At 46.5% G+C, this 15,852-nt stretch overlaps 1 protein-coding gene across 1 annotated transcript in view; it reads left to right on the top strand.

Annotated features, from left to right (window-relative positions):
* The window catches only part of LOC310666041 (immunoglobulin superfamily DCC subclass member 3-like), a 33,319-nt gene extending 26,307 nt beyond the window's left edge, over window positions 1-7,012 (top strand). The window contains exons 10-14 of the mRNA XM_083416542.1: window positions 484-672; window positions 1,304-1,408; window positions 2,448-2,577; window positions 4,329-4,476; window positions 5,301-7,012. Of these exons, the coding sequence (XP_083272668.1) occupies window positions 484-672; window positions 1,304-1,408; window positions 2,448-2,577; window positions 4,329-4,476; window positions 5,301-5,393 (665 nt within the window). The 3' untranslated portion in view covers window positions 5,394-7,012. The remainder of the gene's footprint in view (window positions 1-483; window positions 673-1,303; window positions 1,409-2,447; window positions 2,578-4,328; window positions 4,477-5,300) is intronic.
* The last annotated feature ends 8,840 nt before the right edge of the window (window positions 7,013-15,852 follow it).

The following is a 15,852-nucleotide window of genomic DNA, read 5'->3' as shown; positions in this document are numbered from 1 at the left end:
TGAAACTGATCTATAGAAAATGTAACTTGAAAAAAAAAGAGACATTGCACATACTTTTGTAAACCAAGAAATCAAGAAGAAGAAGAAGAAGAAGAAGAAGAAGAAGAAGAAGAAGAAGAAGAAGTAGAAGTAGGAGAGCGAAGAGCTCAAAGACAGAGGGCATGTAGCGGCACCCGTAGAAGAGGTTATGATGACGTTGAATGAGGAAGTGGGAGAGACAGGGTGGCGATTCACTCAGGGCAATGCCTTTATCCAAGAGGCTGGGTCCCAAAGCCTCTCTCTGTAAAGATTGAAATAAAAAAGGACTGTAAGAAACCTTCCCTTGTCTTTATAATTCCCGGGCAGCCAGCCGAGAGCCACTGACAGCTTCCTGGCAATAGCATGGGACTGAGAGAGACCCCCAGGTACGGGAGATGCTGTGTCCCTGCTTCTCTCCATCTGGGTGGGGAGGACAGTCACCCACCTTCCCCCTTGTCTACTCAGTCCCTGCAGCACTGGGCTTTTTCACCAAGATTCTCAACAACAGCGCCGTCCACGTCTTTTGGGAGCTGCCTGCCAAGCCGGGCCGAATCGAAGGCTTCAAGCTCTACCTCCGAAAGCTGCCCAGCGCCCACTACGAGGGCCTAGAGCTCTTATCCGGCATGGCCAACTCTTTCACGTTCAGCAACTTGGGTGAGTCTCCTCCTTGGCCTCCTGCGAGGGGGACTGTAGATTCAGCTCCCTGGTGTCTCCAGGATCCAGTGGTTGTGGGAAGACGCACTGCAGAGCTGCTGCCGGTCAGAGTAGACAACGCAGAACTACTGTGTTTTTCGCTCTATAGGACGCTCTTTTTCCCCTCCAAAAATTAAGGGGAAATGTGTGTGTGTCCTGTGGAGCGAATGCAGACTCCTTGGCTTCAGCGACAGCAACGCGAAGCCTCCAAAGTGCAGAGGGAGCGCTCCCCCCTCGCTCCTTGGCTTTGCGTTGCTTTCGCACTCCGGGGCTTCAGGCGGCTATCTGCTTGGGGCTCCATTTCTCCTGCCACTTCGCTGAAGGGGCGCTGAGCAGAGGGGGGAGAATTTTTTTCCTTGTTCTCCCCCTCCTATGGTCCGGTGCGTCCTATAGAGCGAAAAATACGGTATGTGGACTAATAGTCTGTTCTGGTCTGAGGCAGATTCCTTGCCACATGACGGAGAAATTGGCCCCTACCCCTCAGCTTCCCCCGCTAGCTAGCCCTCAGATTCTCCATCAATGCTGCCCCCTAGTGTTGGCTTCCGTAAACCTGACCTCCACTCCCCTCGCCTTTCCAAACTCTCTCCCACAGAACCATCTGCCATGTACGAGATCAAACTCCAGGCATTCAACGGGAATGGCGATGGGAACAGCAGTGTGCGGTTTGTCTCCCTCAAGGAGAACTCTGAGAGGCTGGGTAAGGACCAGAAACACACACACACACACACACACACACACACACTTCTGCGATGGGGGATAAATTCAATTCTGTTCGCATTTAAAGGCAAATGTACCTAATTTACATTTACCGAAACAATTCACAAACTGGAATGGGGCCATCCTTCAAAATTCATACTTCTCTACAAAAACGCATATACTAGTGAAAATAACAGAAAAAGTGCACAAGTCCATAAGGAAAAACTGCTTTGCAAAAATGTCGATAATTAGGCGAAATTACAAAGGTGTGTCTATTGGGAGAAATTCACACTAAAATGAATTTTCATTAATGAATTTTCATGAGGATTCTTCTAAACACAAACTTATACACACTAGAGTGGTCAAAATTGTGGAAACTTTTGGGATTTCCTAGGTCTGATGTCTCATAACATCAGTCTTTTGTCAGTTTTAAGCAAATCCGCCCCTTCTGGTTATTTAGCTGTAACTTTAGGTAGAACAATTCAATCCAGTTTATTGTGTTTTATCTTCTGCATTACATTATCTTTCTATCGATACATGGTATTTATGCTATTGTTTTATGGTGTCGTTCTAAAAAAGACTGGTGTTCTGAACCACCAAAACTTATAATTGCAACATTTCCTAAAGGTTTCCACAATTTTGGCCTCTAGTGTATATATACATAAACATACGGATGTGATAAATTCATGTGAACAGAACTGAATCTTTGGAAAAACAAGAAATGAAGAGAAACAGAAACCCTCTTGCCTGTGTGGTGTAGTGGTTTAGAGCGATAGACTCGTAATCTGGTGAACCGGGTTCGTGTCTCCACTCCTCCACATGCAGCTGTTGGGTGACCTTGGGCCAGTCAGACTTCTTTGAAGTCTCTCAGCCCCACTCACCTCACAGAGTGTTTGTTGTGGGGGAGGAGGGGAAAGGAGAATGTTAGCCGCTTTGAGACTCCTTCGGGTAGCGATAAAGCGGGATATCAAATCCAAACTCTTCTTCATCTCTCCATCTCTGCGACCTCCATCCCCTAACGACTGTGCTTTGTCCCACAGATGCCAACTCAGTGTGCCAGTGTGGGCAGGACGGGGAGAGCTCCCTTGCTGGCATCGTGGTTGGCGTCCACATTGGCATGGCGTGCATTATATTCTGTGTCCTCTTCCTTATGTTCGGCTACCGCAAGAGGTGAGGATGTGGAGGCTGTTCTTTACGAATCACTTGGACCTCCCAGCATTCCCTAATTTTCCTAGACACCCAAATATAGCAGAGGGGGTTTTTTTTGGGGGGGAGGACCTTATCCACCCAAAGGGCCCCATTCCTACATGCACAATCTTCCGAGGGGTACACCACAGGAAAAGTCCCTGGTGGTGCTATGTAACCTGCTGAACTTTCGATCCTAACCCACAGTTGCCCATGTTTTTTCACCCAGGGCCCTCTGCAAAACTCACAGTACAGTTGTACCTTGGAAGTCAGACGGAATCCGTTCCGGAAGTCCGTTTGACTTCCAAAACTTTCGGAAACCCAAACGCGGCTTCTGATTGGCTGCAGGAAGCTCCTGCAGCCAATCGGAAGCCTCATCGGGCATTCAGGTTCCAAAATTAGTTCTCAAACTGGAACAGTCGCTTCTGGGTGTGCGGCGTTCAAGAGCCAAAACGTTTGAGAACTAAGCTGTTCGAAAACCAAGGTACGAACGCAGTTCCTTCCTAGAGGTACATTGTATACCCTAACACTTCTCTTTTTATGTCCCAGTGGATCTTCCTGAAATTCCTGCCTCCGCCTCCCTCTAGGCCCTAACTATATACATAAATAGATTGTAGCCATGATGGTAGAGTCAGTGTGGTATCATGATTATGGTGTTGGGATAGGTAGGACCCGAGAGCCCAGGGTGCACAAATCAGCCATGCAGCTTGCTAGATGAGCTTAAGCTGGGCCCTGCCTCTCCTCCTAACAAATTTCAACAAGGTTGTTGTAAGGATAAAATGGAGAGGGGGGAGAGAATCATGTCCTTGGAGGAAAGACAGGATATAAACACAAAAGTAATAGTTTCCTGAAATGTTTATTCCAAGTGTCCCCTCCCAGTCTCCTTAACTATAACTACCATGTATATGTGACTCATATGATTGCTTCTAAATTTTGTGACCCTGATGCTACATATGTTTCTTGTAATTTTTATTTTTTTTTACTTTAAGAGATGATGTTAGGATATTATACCATGATATCCTAGTTTAAAATGTATTACAGTGAAACCTCGGTTCCTGAACAGCTCCGTTCTGGAATGTTTCGGCTCCCAAACAACGAAAACCTGAAAGTAAAGAGTTTTCAAACGCTTTTTGGAAGCTGAATGTCTGACACGGCTTCCGCTGAGTGCAGGAAGCTCTTGCAACCGATCGGAAGCTGTGCCTCAGTTGTCAAACATTTCGGAAGCTGAACAGGCTTCTGGAACGGATTCTTTTTGACAGCCGAGGTTTGACTGCACACTGGTACCTCTGGTTGAGAACAGGATCCGTTTCGGAGGCCTGTTCGCAACGTGTAAAGCCCGCAACCTGAAGCGCCATAACTGTGCAGGTGCGCAGCGCAATTTGGTGCTTGTGCGCATGCGTGAAGCGCGATTTAGCACTACTGCGCATACACGAGCGGCGAAACCCGGAAGTAACCCTTTCTGGTACTTCCGGGTCGCAACCTGAAAAAACGTAACATCAAGCAAATGTAACATGAGATATGACAGTACTAGGGGCTGTTACCCCCTGCTCACGGATCCGGCAAAATGCAGTGTGATGCTTGCAATAATATTATATAGAAAGATTTTAAAATAATTAATTTTAAAATAAACTAAAAACAACATATCATCATCATCACTACCCTGGGCAGATTTCCTATGTACCATTTAAGAAATGTTTCAGGAAAGAACCCCTTCTCTCTACGTCTTCCTTCTACAGCCTGTTCTGTAAGAAAGGGACCCAAGAAAGCTGGACCATCCCACAGGGAACAGAACCGGTGCAGACCACCACACGGGAACCTCCCCGGAACCAGCGGAAGCTGGAGGGTGGGGCAAAACCCTCAGAGATGGTGGAACTAGTTACCCAGGTGAGGATGGATGTGTGTGTGTGTGTGTGTATACCTGCTCTTAGCTCAGCAGCCTTCCCAGGCAGAACCAAGGTGCCCCGGGGGAAGGGCCATGGCGGTAGCCCTGCTGATTACATGGCTGAAGATGTAAATCACTGTGATATTGCTTCAGTCAAGGTCTCCTCCAGTGAAATCTGGGAGCTGTTAATTGTGCTGAGAGTTGCTATTCCCCTCCTGGAACCACAATTCCCAGAGTGTTTTAGCAATCGATCCCTCTTCCTGGGAAACTCTGGGAGCTGAAGGCAGAGGGCCTTCTCGGTAGTGGCGCCTGCCCTGTGGAACGCCCTGCCATCTGATGTCAAGGAAATAGACAACTATCTGACTTTTAGAAGACATCTGGAGGCAACCCTGTTTAGGGAAGTTTTTAATGTTTGATCGTGTTTTTAATATTCTGTTGGGAGCTGCCCAGAGTGGCTGAGGAAACCCATCCAGATAATAATAATAATAATAATAATAATAATAATAATAATAATAAATAATAATTGCTCTGGGAGGGGAATAGCAGCTGTCAGCACCATGAACAAACTACAGCTCCCAGGATTCTTCAGAATTTCCCCGAAAGTGTTATCATAGTTTTTTTAAATGCATAGTGTGAATAAGGCCTCAATTCCATCATATTTTCTCTCCAGAGCTTATACTCGGAGGCTCAAACGGGGGCCGGGGAGATGGCCAGCAGGGTCTGATATATCTGCAGGGCACCCTGGGAGTGAGGAGCAAAGCTTGCGAGCCAAAAGGCGGTGTCCAAAAGGGCAATGTGGTTAACCTGCCTTCCTTTCTCCTCACAGAACCCCCCATCCTCCGATGGACTCACCACCCATGACACTCCCCACTTTGAAGTGACCGTCGAGCGCTGCCCTCCTTCACAGCCCAGTGGTTAAGCCAATGCCCGGTGGGAACGGAGTAGGGGGAGGCCCCTCGACCGAGCCCGGTGGCAGCTCTGTTGAGGCAGGGCCTTCCCCTGCCCCCAATTTCCCACCACCCATCCAGGATTCCAACCGCAAACCTCCAAAGAATCTACCTCACCTCCGCTGGACGGCTAGCCCCATAGCGTCCGGTCCAGCGGCCACCTGAGCCCTACTCCCACCCCAGTTCTCCCGAATGATCTATTTTTGATACAAATACCAAAACTACCTCAACCTGCCAGCCACCCTCTGGCTGCTTAAACCCCACCCACCCCTTGCCAAAAGGGAGAAGGGGTAGTGGCAGAGAGGTGGGGCGGCAGGGAGCAGCTTTCCACGGCAACCGGAAGGTTCCGGAACTTGAGGCAGCCATCTTGAGGGAAAGCCAGAAAGCGGGGGGTAAAGAGACAACTTCTCCCCGCTCTCATTCTTGGCTGCCTCAAGGGTGGATGTGGATGCTGATCTCCCCCTGCCCAAATTGTGCCGAAGCCAAACCCCCTACGAATTACCGGGGCTTTGGGGAGGTTGAGGCTCCAAAATTACTCCCTAATGAGTCATGTGGTCCATTCGGGGTGGGGCGAGGACCGTCCCTTTCTGACACCTCCCACCCACGGTGCCTGGGCGCTCGGCACCAGCATACCAAATATCGCCAAACCAAAAGTGGGAGCAGCAGCAGCGGACCCCCCCCTCTCCCAAATACCCACCTCCGTCCTCTGTCATGAGGGGGGCAATGGGGTGGGCAGGGGGGGGACACGCTTCACCCAAAGCCTCACATTCCTTTGCCCCTTTTCCATAGCTCCTCTTGCTGCTTCCTACAGAGTGTCTTTTTTTTGATATATATATATTATATATATGACGTCTCTATCCAAATATTTTTTAAGATGATACACAAAAGTTTGCTGAACTGCTTTCCAAAGATGTAGAGCTTTAACCGTGTGTGAGGACAGAGCCTTAGCATTTGACGTTTCTCAGAAGCGGGAGGGCGGCGGCCTACAGGGCGTAGGGGGCCGCTGTTAGCCCTCTGGAAACAGCCGCGGCAGCTGGGACCTCCGGCCCGACTGCCGTGGGGCTCTTCAGTTGTAAGGGGGAACGTATTTATTGACAGAACCAAAATGTCCCACCCAGATTCTGGCTGTGGGCGGACTCCCTCAGTCCCCTGAGGGAGGCCATCCAAGATTTGGTTGGAGGCTCAGTGACTTAGCTCTTCAAATTACTCTCAAACCAGAATTACCTCCAGAAACTCCCTTAGAGCTAAAGAGCCTCGACCGTGAGGCCAACATAGTGTGTCCATCTCAGGGGACCAGACACTATGGTTATACCAGCGCCTTCCTCCTTTTCTTCTTTTCCTTCCTTTCCTGGCCTCTTTCTCTTTTCTCGGACACCAAAGCCGGCATATCAAGATGTGGTGGAAGCTTAGCTCCATCATCCTCAGGCAGCTTAAAAAAAACAACGGACGGGGTTTTAACTCGAACCGGAAGCTCGGCCATGAAGTTCACAGACACAAAAGTCCAGCACATCTCCCCTCTTCTTCTTTTTATTGTTTGGAGTGGACTAAGCTCAGCAATCCTTTGGCTGCCAAAGAGGAAAAAATTGCTACTCTTAATAAGTACACAAAAGCTACTCCTGCCTAGAGCATACCGGTTAAAGTTAACGGGCATAACCGGTTCAGAGCCATTAATTGTCATGGGTTTACGCTGAGTAGGGCAGTCTCAGCCTAAGCGTTAAACATTTAGGGGTAGAAACCTGGAAACGGCATGTACAGAACTCGATTGCCAATGAGTTGATTGATAACACTGATCTATCGACCGATTGGTATCAGGGTCCCTGAAAGCCAGCACACTCGACATTGTGTCTCTGACCTTGGTGGCCTCCACTCGTAAACCACCGAAGCTTTCATCTTGCCTTAAAGGTAAAGGGACCCCTGACCATTAGGTCCAGTCGCGGATGACTCTGGGGTTGCGGCGCTCATCTCGCTTTATTGGCTGAGGGAGCCGGCGTACAGCTTCCGGGTCACGTGGCCAGCATGACTAAGCCGCTTCTGGCGAACCAGAGCAGCACATGGAAACGCCGTTTACCTTCCCGCCAGAGCGGTAACTATTTATCTACTTGCACTTTGACGTGCTTTCAAACTGCTAGGTTGGCAGGAGCAGGGGCCGAGCAATGGGAGCTCACCCCGTTGTGGGGATTCGAACCGCCAACCTTCTGATCGGCAAGTCCTAGGCTCTGTGGTTTAACCCACAGCACCCCTTGGGTCACCCCAAAGCACTCTCCAAATTCTGCCGGTCCCAACTTTAGCCTTGGCTTCAACTGCTGTCTTTGCTCCAGCAGGGTGATATTCTTGATGCCCAAAGAGGACAACCACCCCACCTTTTCTCCAAGGAGCTCAAGGTGGCAAAAATGGTTCCCTTCCCCTACCCATTTTATCCTCACAACAAGCCTGTGAGGTAGGTTAGGCTAAGAGAGATTGGCTGGCTCAAGGTCGCACCCACTGAAGATTCATGGCTGAGCAGGAATCCTGGTTTCGTGGATCCTAGACCAAACACCTTACCCACTCGGACTGTAGAGGTGGACGTACGTGGTCTAGATGATCCCAACAAAAGCCCCCTAAGCTTTGTCCGTGTGAACATGGCTTCACAGTGCCCAGGCTGGTGTCCTTTCCATCTGTCCTTTCCTTCTCTTCCTGATTTTGATTGTCAGCTCTTTCAAAACAAAGAAAAGCACAGTCGGCCAGCGTTAGACTGTATGTGAGAGAGAGCGCATGTCCGAGTGACCTCAAAATTTGCCTCGCGCAGGTGTGATTCTCTCTGTGCGCTTGCGGAAAAACGAAACCCTGTCGACCCAAAGTTTTGTGTATGAGAGGAAAAGAAAAAAAGTGCTGTTAGGTAGACGTTTCCTAAAGCTTTGCTGACCCCATCTTCCCCGTTTTTCACCCTAGTTCCTTCTCTAGGAATCATAACCAAAATATCCCCCTTACTTTTCCCTCTTCCCTTTTCCCCTACCAAAAAAAAATATGAATTTTAAAAAAATAATACTCAACCTTTTTCTTTTGGATTATTTTTAGTGCTTTAGGCAAAAATGATCTCTTTTCCTAGTTGATGAGAGTTGAGATTTCCCCACCTCCCTTTGATAGACAAGTGTCTCCCAGATAGCGGAGACACACACAGTGGTTCTATGGAATCGCCAGAGGCCGACAGGAAACGGGGAGCTTTCCAACGGCACCCCACTTCCTGTCAAAATTAACTGCCCAATTAAAACGGGCCCAACCCAGAGTCTGTTGTTTCTCCTTTATTTCTTTGGGTTTTTACATATCCACCCACCTCGATTCAAACATAACCAAAGGTGCTTTTCAAAACCGTTGCCGCTGATCTTCAAAGATGCCCACTAGTGGCCTAATTTCTGGTCACGTGGGAACACGTTTACTATATAGCTTTAAGAAACCACTTGAGCGACTCCACTCGCGTCTCTGTGGCTGGCAGGGGGCTGAATCTGCCCCCCTTTTGTTTTCTCTTCATTTCACATAATCCCTCATTTTTGTGTCGGTTTGTGCAATTCTTTTTTAAAAAAAGAAGTGTGCATTAAGATCCGTAGATATTCTACCAGCAGGCAAAAACCGTGTAGAAGAAAATGCAGCTAATAGGCTTCTTATTTTGGAAGCAACTTTCCCAAATATAACGATGAACTCTGGGATTTTGCTTTCACAAACACACACCTCCTTGTGTGCAGAATTTGGAAGGCGAGCTGCGTTTCAGTTTGTGTTCTGGTTCGGGAATCGCAAATCGGGTCGGTCCGTGTTAAAATGCCAACTGAACTCATTTCTCTGAGCCCGTTTCCTCACATGCAGCTCATCTTAATGGCCACCGGCCAGCTCTGGAGATCTATTAATGTCATCCTAGTTCTGGTAAGAAGCTCGAAGGCCACCCGAGTGGCGGCCAATCCCACTTCTAATAAATCTCCACCCGTCCCAGAAGCCACGCCCCCTTTCAGGGTTGGCACCCGCCACCCTCGTTTGCAGGAAGCCACATTCATTAAAGTATCTTCTTACAAGGACAAGTCATCCTCACCAAAGATGCCCACTTTTTAATTGAGATGTCAAAAGTAGCTGCCCAACCCAAGTCTCTGAGATGCTCGTTTCAGGAAACATTGAACAGAAGTCTTCTTCCACCACCCGCCTGACGTCCCAAGGTAGAATATTCGGTCCCTTATCTTTGCATACCACAGGCTCCTCTACAATCTTTCCGTTGCTACTCTTGACAGTTCCTTCATCTGCAGATCCGCTCTTACAACACTCTTACAACTTCTTATCCATTCATTGCCAGTGGCGACACTGAATGACAGATCTCTGTTCTATTTCGACTTATCTCCTTAAGAACCTTTTCGGAAAATATTTAACTTCCCCTGGGTGGGGAATCTGCATCCCTCTGGACATTGCTGGACTACAACTCCCATCAGTCCTAGGGCTGATGGGAGTTGGGAGTCCAATAACCTATGGAAGATCCCCTCTCGCCCACCCAAATTTCCCCAGGCTTAAGCATGCAGAAATGTTCCTTAGTGGATTTTTGCAGCCTGATCCTGCAGATGTTTTCCCTCTCGGATGCAAGTCCCACAATTCAATGCAACTCCCAAATACATGTGTACAGCAAGGTTTCCCAAACTTGGGTCTCCAGCTGTTTTTTTTGGACTACAGCTCCCATCATCCCTGACCGCTGGTCCTGCTAGTTAGGGATGATGGGAGTTGTAGTCCAAGAACAGCTGGGGACTGAAGTTTGGGAAACCCTGGTGTAGAGGATGAAAATCACAGCCTTCCCCTTCTCCATCATCTTCCCTTTCCTCCATTGCCCAGTTACTGCTTGGTTTCTGAGTTTCTCAGTGTATTCATATATATGATTCAGTAATCATAAACCTAGTAGCAGTTTTCCCCTTCAAAATTTGCTTTAATTAAGAGCTGTGAAGCTGTGATGAATTCATCACTACTCCAGCCTATTTGTTCATACATGAGGCTCCTCCTGTCACAAAGTCCACAATGCTCCCCGTGCTTGTAAAGTTAACACACCAAACTACTGCTTCTTACAGGAGGTAACACAAGAAACACTTTAGTTAAGCACAAAACATGTCCCATATTGAGAAACCCACATATCCAGCATCACCCAATCCCAGCTCACTTTACACTATGGACAAGCCACTTTTCAAACCATTTTAACTTTCAAAACAAGCCACCTCTTGTAGAATTGTTCAAGCATCACCTTTTTGCACCTATTTAAAATATGGGAATGTTTAACCCGTTGGCTCATCACACAACTTTAAAATTACATCCCACCCCCCAATCTTGCAGCACAATTGTGGCCAAATATAAATGCGAAAAAATAACTTAAGCTTTCACACAGCTTTATTGACCAGGGCTGTCCAACAGGTCGGTTGCAATCTACCGGTAGATTGTGGGCTATCCCTGGTCGATCTTGTGATCTCCAGTGATCACCCCCCCCCCCAAAAAGCTCAACAACTCTGATCAATCCAATGGGTATTGAATTTATTTTGGATTTATGGGTATATGGAGTTTATTTATAGTGGGAGTAGTCTCTTGGGAGTTGGACACCCCTGTTACAGACCACAAAATCCATGATGCTGAGTTTGACGTAGCTTTAAAGATTACGAAACCCATGGCACAGCTCTGACGCAGGAACAGAGGAAGCTGCCTTAGACCAAGTCACATTTGCCTTATAGATCATAGGATCATAGGAACATAGAGTTGGAAGGGACCCTGAGGATCATCTAGTCCAACCCCCTGCAATGCAGGAATATACAGCTGTCCCATATGGGGATCAAACCTTCAGCCTTGGTGTTCTCAGCGCCATGTGTCAACCCCAATAAATAAACCAACCAACCTACCTACAACACCCAAAACTTCCGCTGTAGTGAGAACCACCAGAGACTTAAATAATTGGGAAAGCAGTGGAGAATGGAGGCAACTAAGGTTACCAGATGTTCCCGTTTCCCAGGGACAGACCCCGGATTTACAAATCATGTCCATGTCCACTATCATTCCAACTGAAGTTGAAAAGTGTCCCCGGATTCACTGGAAAAAGTCTGGTAACCTTAGGGGCAAGGTGACATAGGGATCCAGGGAAATCCCATTTCTCGCAACAGATTTGCCAGGGAAATCTTGAACTTTGGCAGAGCTTGAGCAACAGAAGTAGTAAGAATTTTTCTCCAGTGGCTTTTGCACATTCGGCATAGATGCACAATGGAGGAGACTGACGTTAGTCAAGGGTAATCTAAGCCTCACAAACCGAAACACAGGAGAAAATAAATATTTAACTTCACGCATGACAGACTACTACTGATACTTCCAATATACAGTGAAATATTCACTGAAGTAAGTTTTAGAAGACAACAACAACTTCTCCTATTGCTTTAAGCCAGCTTTCCACAACCTGACACTCTCTGGGTGTTGTTGGACTCAAACTCCCATCACCTGCAGCCAGCGTGGGCAACTGTCAGGGATGATGGGTTTTGTAGTCCAGGAACATCTGGCGGGTACGAGGTTGGGAAAGACCATTTTAAATGTTTCCAAGTGTGAGGTCAACTACCTCTGAATGTGAACCAACAGGGCAATGTGCCACAGCTTCACCAAACACAAATGTACAGGAAGCTTAACTCTGAGAATGCGCATTATGAAATCCACACAGGTTAGGAACAAGGCCAACTGTGGGACTCTTTAAAAAAACAACAAAAACTGAACTTATTTCTGAGCAAGCTATCAGCTAATCTGGATTTGCTGATAACCTTGAGGACTAGTGAGCTGTCTGCCAACAAATTTGTTCAGTTATGCCAGTAAATGCACAATGGCAGGCTCAAACAGCGAAAGCAAACACCTGAAATAACTCTTTTATCTCTTTGAAAAACATCCTTCAAATTACCCACAACACAGATGTGCACAAATCTGTTTTGCAGGAATTACACAGCCAATGAAATTTATATTCCGAATCAAAGAGGTTTAAAATATCTCCATTTGACATAATGTCACTAGGTATGCTGAGTTCCGAGTGTATTTTCACAAAATACTTTTTCCATATGGACACAGACATAGAAAAACTTCTTCAAGAATGGATCTTGCCTGATCTCCTCCCCATTTTATCATGGGAAATCTTGTACCCCAAAGGTCTTGCAGCAAGAAATATACAATACTTGCTTGCAACTAAACGAGCTTTTCAAGAAGCACTGCCTTTAGCTTATAAAAAATAACCTGTTCGCATTGAAAGTTTCTTTACAAAAACCCTTCTTTCTTTTCTCCAGTGCCCTGGGATCTAAACGTGCTCCCCTAACAAACACAGAGTGGTGGCAAAATGAGATATAAGGAACCCTCCAGTAAATATCGGCCCACAGAGCTTCATGCAAACAAATTAGACCCAGATCTGGGACATGTTGGGCTCTGTGGAACTGATGAATTCCATTCTGTAAGCAAGTCAGCAGACACTGCCTGATGTCAGAGGACAAAACACCTTTTTTCAAAACCTGTTTGTTATAAGCCAAGTCAAAAGCCTCCTTTGGCTCGTTTCAGAATTCTGTGGATACCGGCCATAATCCGTTATCAGCGGTATCACATGATTAAAGACCATGAACACATGAATCGGCCAATTAAATCTAACCCTAACGCCCTCCCCAAACCTGTTTTGTTTTTCTAAGGTGATACTCCAACTACAACATCATGCACTGTCCAGTAAGAGGCACCTGCCCTTAATCTTCCCCACATAGGGAGGAATCCCTCTTCTCGTATCTTCTTGGAAGAAGCATCCTCCCTTCTTGCTCATGCAGGAAGGAATCCGCTTTTCAATGTCATCTCAGAAGAGGTATTCCAACTTTTCAGTTCACAGATGAAGGTATCCCACTTCTGGCATGCTTTCAGATGAGACATCCTTTCTTGGTCCTCTTCCCACACCATCTCAGAAGAGGCATCCTCCTTCCTCTTTCTCAAGCTGGATTAACCGATTAACCAGCTGAAAAACGGCAGCCCTAATATATATCTGAACATCTACTAAAAACAGGTCCTTTCTCTTGTGAAAATCTGGAGGCTTGGAGCGAAGACAACCCATTTCTAGAGCTTCCCTCCAGATAGAACATTATTTCTCCAACAACTAACCATCCCACCTTCCCCCCACTCTGTTCTACTTCAGGCTGGCAAATAAATGTTGCCATTTTTTTAAAAAAAAATGTCATTTACGGAAAAAGTGGTAGCCGCTTTTGCAAAGTCTTACCTGTTTACATATAAAATGTTACCCATTTATCACTTTTTTAAAAAAAAAGAGTCAGGGTTTTGTCCTGTTTTAAAGGTTCCACGCCTGGCTGAGATTCTGGCTCACCATAGGTGACTTGTTGACCTTGCTTAACTTAAACCAAATTCCCAGTGCCATGACATATTAAAAAATAACATTCTTGTCACGCTCTTCTTCTGCCTTGTTGGGTAACTCCAAGTCCCACCAACTTTGATGACAGACCGTGCTTGGCTGTGGTCCAGAAAATCTGGAGGCCAGTCTATGACATTAGGTCACCATCCAGCACAGACACTTCGGACCCAAAATTCATCAGCTCCCAGGACATGAACCCATTTTAAAAGCAACCCATACGCATTCATCACGGTGGATATTTTGAGCTGAAGGAGCACACCCAGCCAGGAGCTTTTAACATCCTAAAAAAACATCCCTTGTTTTGAAAAGTTTAACACACCCCAAAGACATATCCGTGAGATTTGTTGGGTTGGCAACAGCACTCTCTAGTTTTGAAGCCTGGCCTCTGTTTCCAACGAACCACTGTGACTACGCCCATCTTTGCAAAGGGGGGGAAATGGCTAGTTACCAATGAGACAAGAAAATGCTTTTGAACCTAAAATTTGTTACGAGAAAAAAACTTGTGTTTTGTGAAACGAAGTAAACAAGCTTTAAGAAGCCACGGCCCGGGGTCCTCCTGGAAGATTAATTATTGGAGAAGGGAGACCCCCTGGCTGCGGAAAAGCTAACGTCCTATGCGAGAGAGAGAGTACAGCCCAAAGGTGATGGAGAGGACCAGAGAAGTGGGACCATCATAAATGTTTGTTTGGGGGGTGTGGTGGAGAGTTGCAGGAGGGACTCCCCAAATCTTCTCCATCACTGTTCAATGCTTGGTGGTTACAAACGGAAAGGCAACTTGTGGTTTTGAAATTCCAGGGGGCTCCTCGGCCGATTCAAAGAATTAACTAGGTGTCAACAAGATCGGGGTTTAAAAGGCGAGAGGGTGCGGAGGCAGCTTTAACTGGCATCACAAGGCACCCAAAGTAACTGGGAGGAGGATACCAAATGTTGAACCCATCACCACGGGGGAATTTAATGTGTAAATGGAAGGGGAAAGTTGGAATTGGCAGAACATTCTCCTCACTTTAAATTGGCCTGCAAAATTTCACTTAATTCTAAATTTCCCCTTTTTTGATGCTGCTGAATTTTTTTTTAAGGAGGAAAAACTGAAAATACCGTATGTTGTACCGTACAGCATCATTTTAAAAACTCACCTTATTGAAGGTTTTTTTTAAATTAAAAAAAAACTCCATTCTGAATTTGAAAATGATTTTTTTCCCTGATTTTTTAAATTTCAAGTTACACCATCATGTGAACTTCTCCCCTTGTTTTTGTGATTTAAAACAAACAAGACCAATGAACTGCCAGGAGAGATTTCTCCTATTCCTACCCAAGAGTAACTCGTTTGTATCGCACCTTCTGCACTGGCCCCAATTTTACAGCTCGGTTCAAAGAGCCACCGAAGGTTTCAAAACCTCAAGGATGCAGGGTTGATGTCTGGAAATCTTTCTTGTCTTGTGTTGAAAATTAAAAAAAAACCGATGTGCAAAACAACCCCTGGTTCTACTGTTTTGTTTTTGGGGGGGGGGCAGGAGGAATGGAAGCTGTCACCCATCAGCAGAGATTGACATTGGGCAATGAATCTGAACCGACACACAGAATGAAATTCAAAAAGTATGAGTCTGGCTTTTTCTTAGTACAGTGGTGCCCCGCAAGACGAATGCCTCGCAAGACGGAAAACCCGCTAGACGAAAGGGTTTTCCGTTTTTCGATGCGCTTCGCAGGACGAATTTCCCTATGGGCTTGCTTCGCAAGACGAAAATGTCTTGCGAGTCTTGAGATTTTTTTCCGCTCCCCACCCCCTTTTTCTAAGCCGCTAAGCCGCTAATAGCCTTTTAGCAGCTAATCCGCTAAGCCTTTAATAGCCGCTAAACCGCTAATAGCGCTAATCCGCTAAGCTAATAGGGTTGCTTCGCAAGACGAAAAAACCGCTAGACGAAGAGACTCGCAGAACGAATTAATTTCGTCTTGCGAGGCACCACTGTACTGTATTGGTTTTTGACGGGACTTACAATGGATATTCTGAGTAGACTTGGATTCCATCTGCACTATACATTTAA

Source organism: Podarcis tiliguerta, assembly GCF_965153285.1.
Source record: "Podarcis tiliguerta genome assembly, chromosome: 16".
Taxonomy (NCBI): Eukaryota; Metazoa; Chordata; class Lepidosauria; order Squamata; family Lacertidae; genus Podarcis; species Podarcis tiliguerta.
The sequence above is the reverse complement of the archived record's forward strand: the minus strand, read 5'-3'. Positions and strand labels throughout refer to the sequence as shown.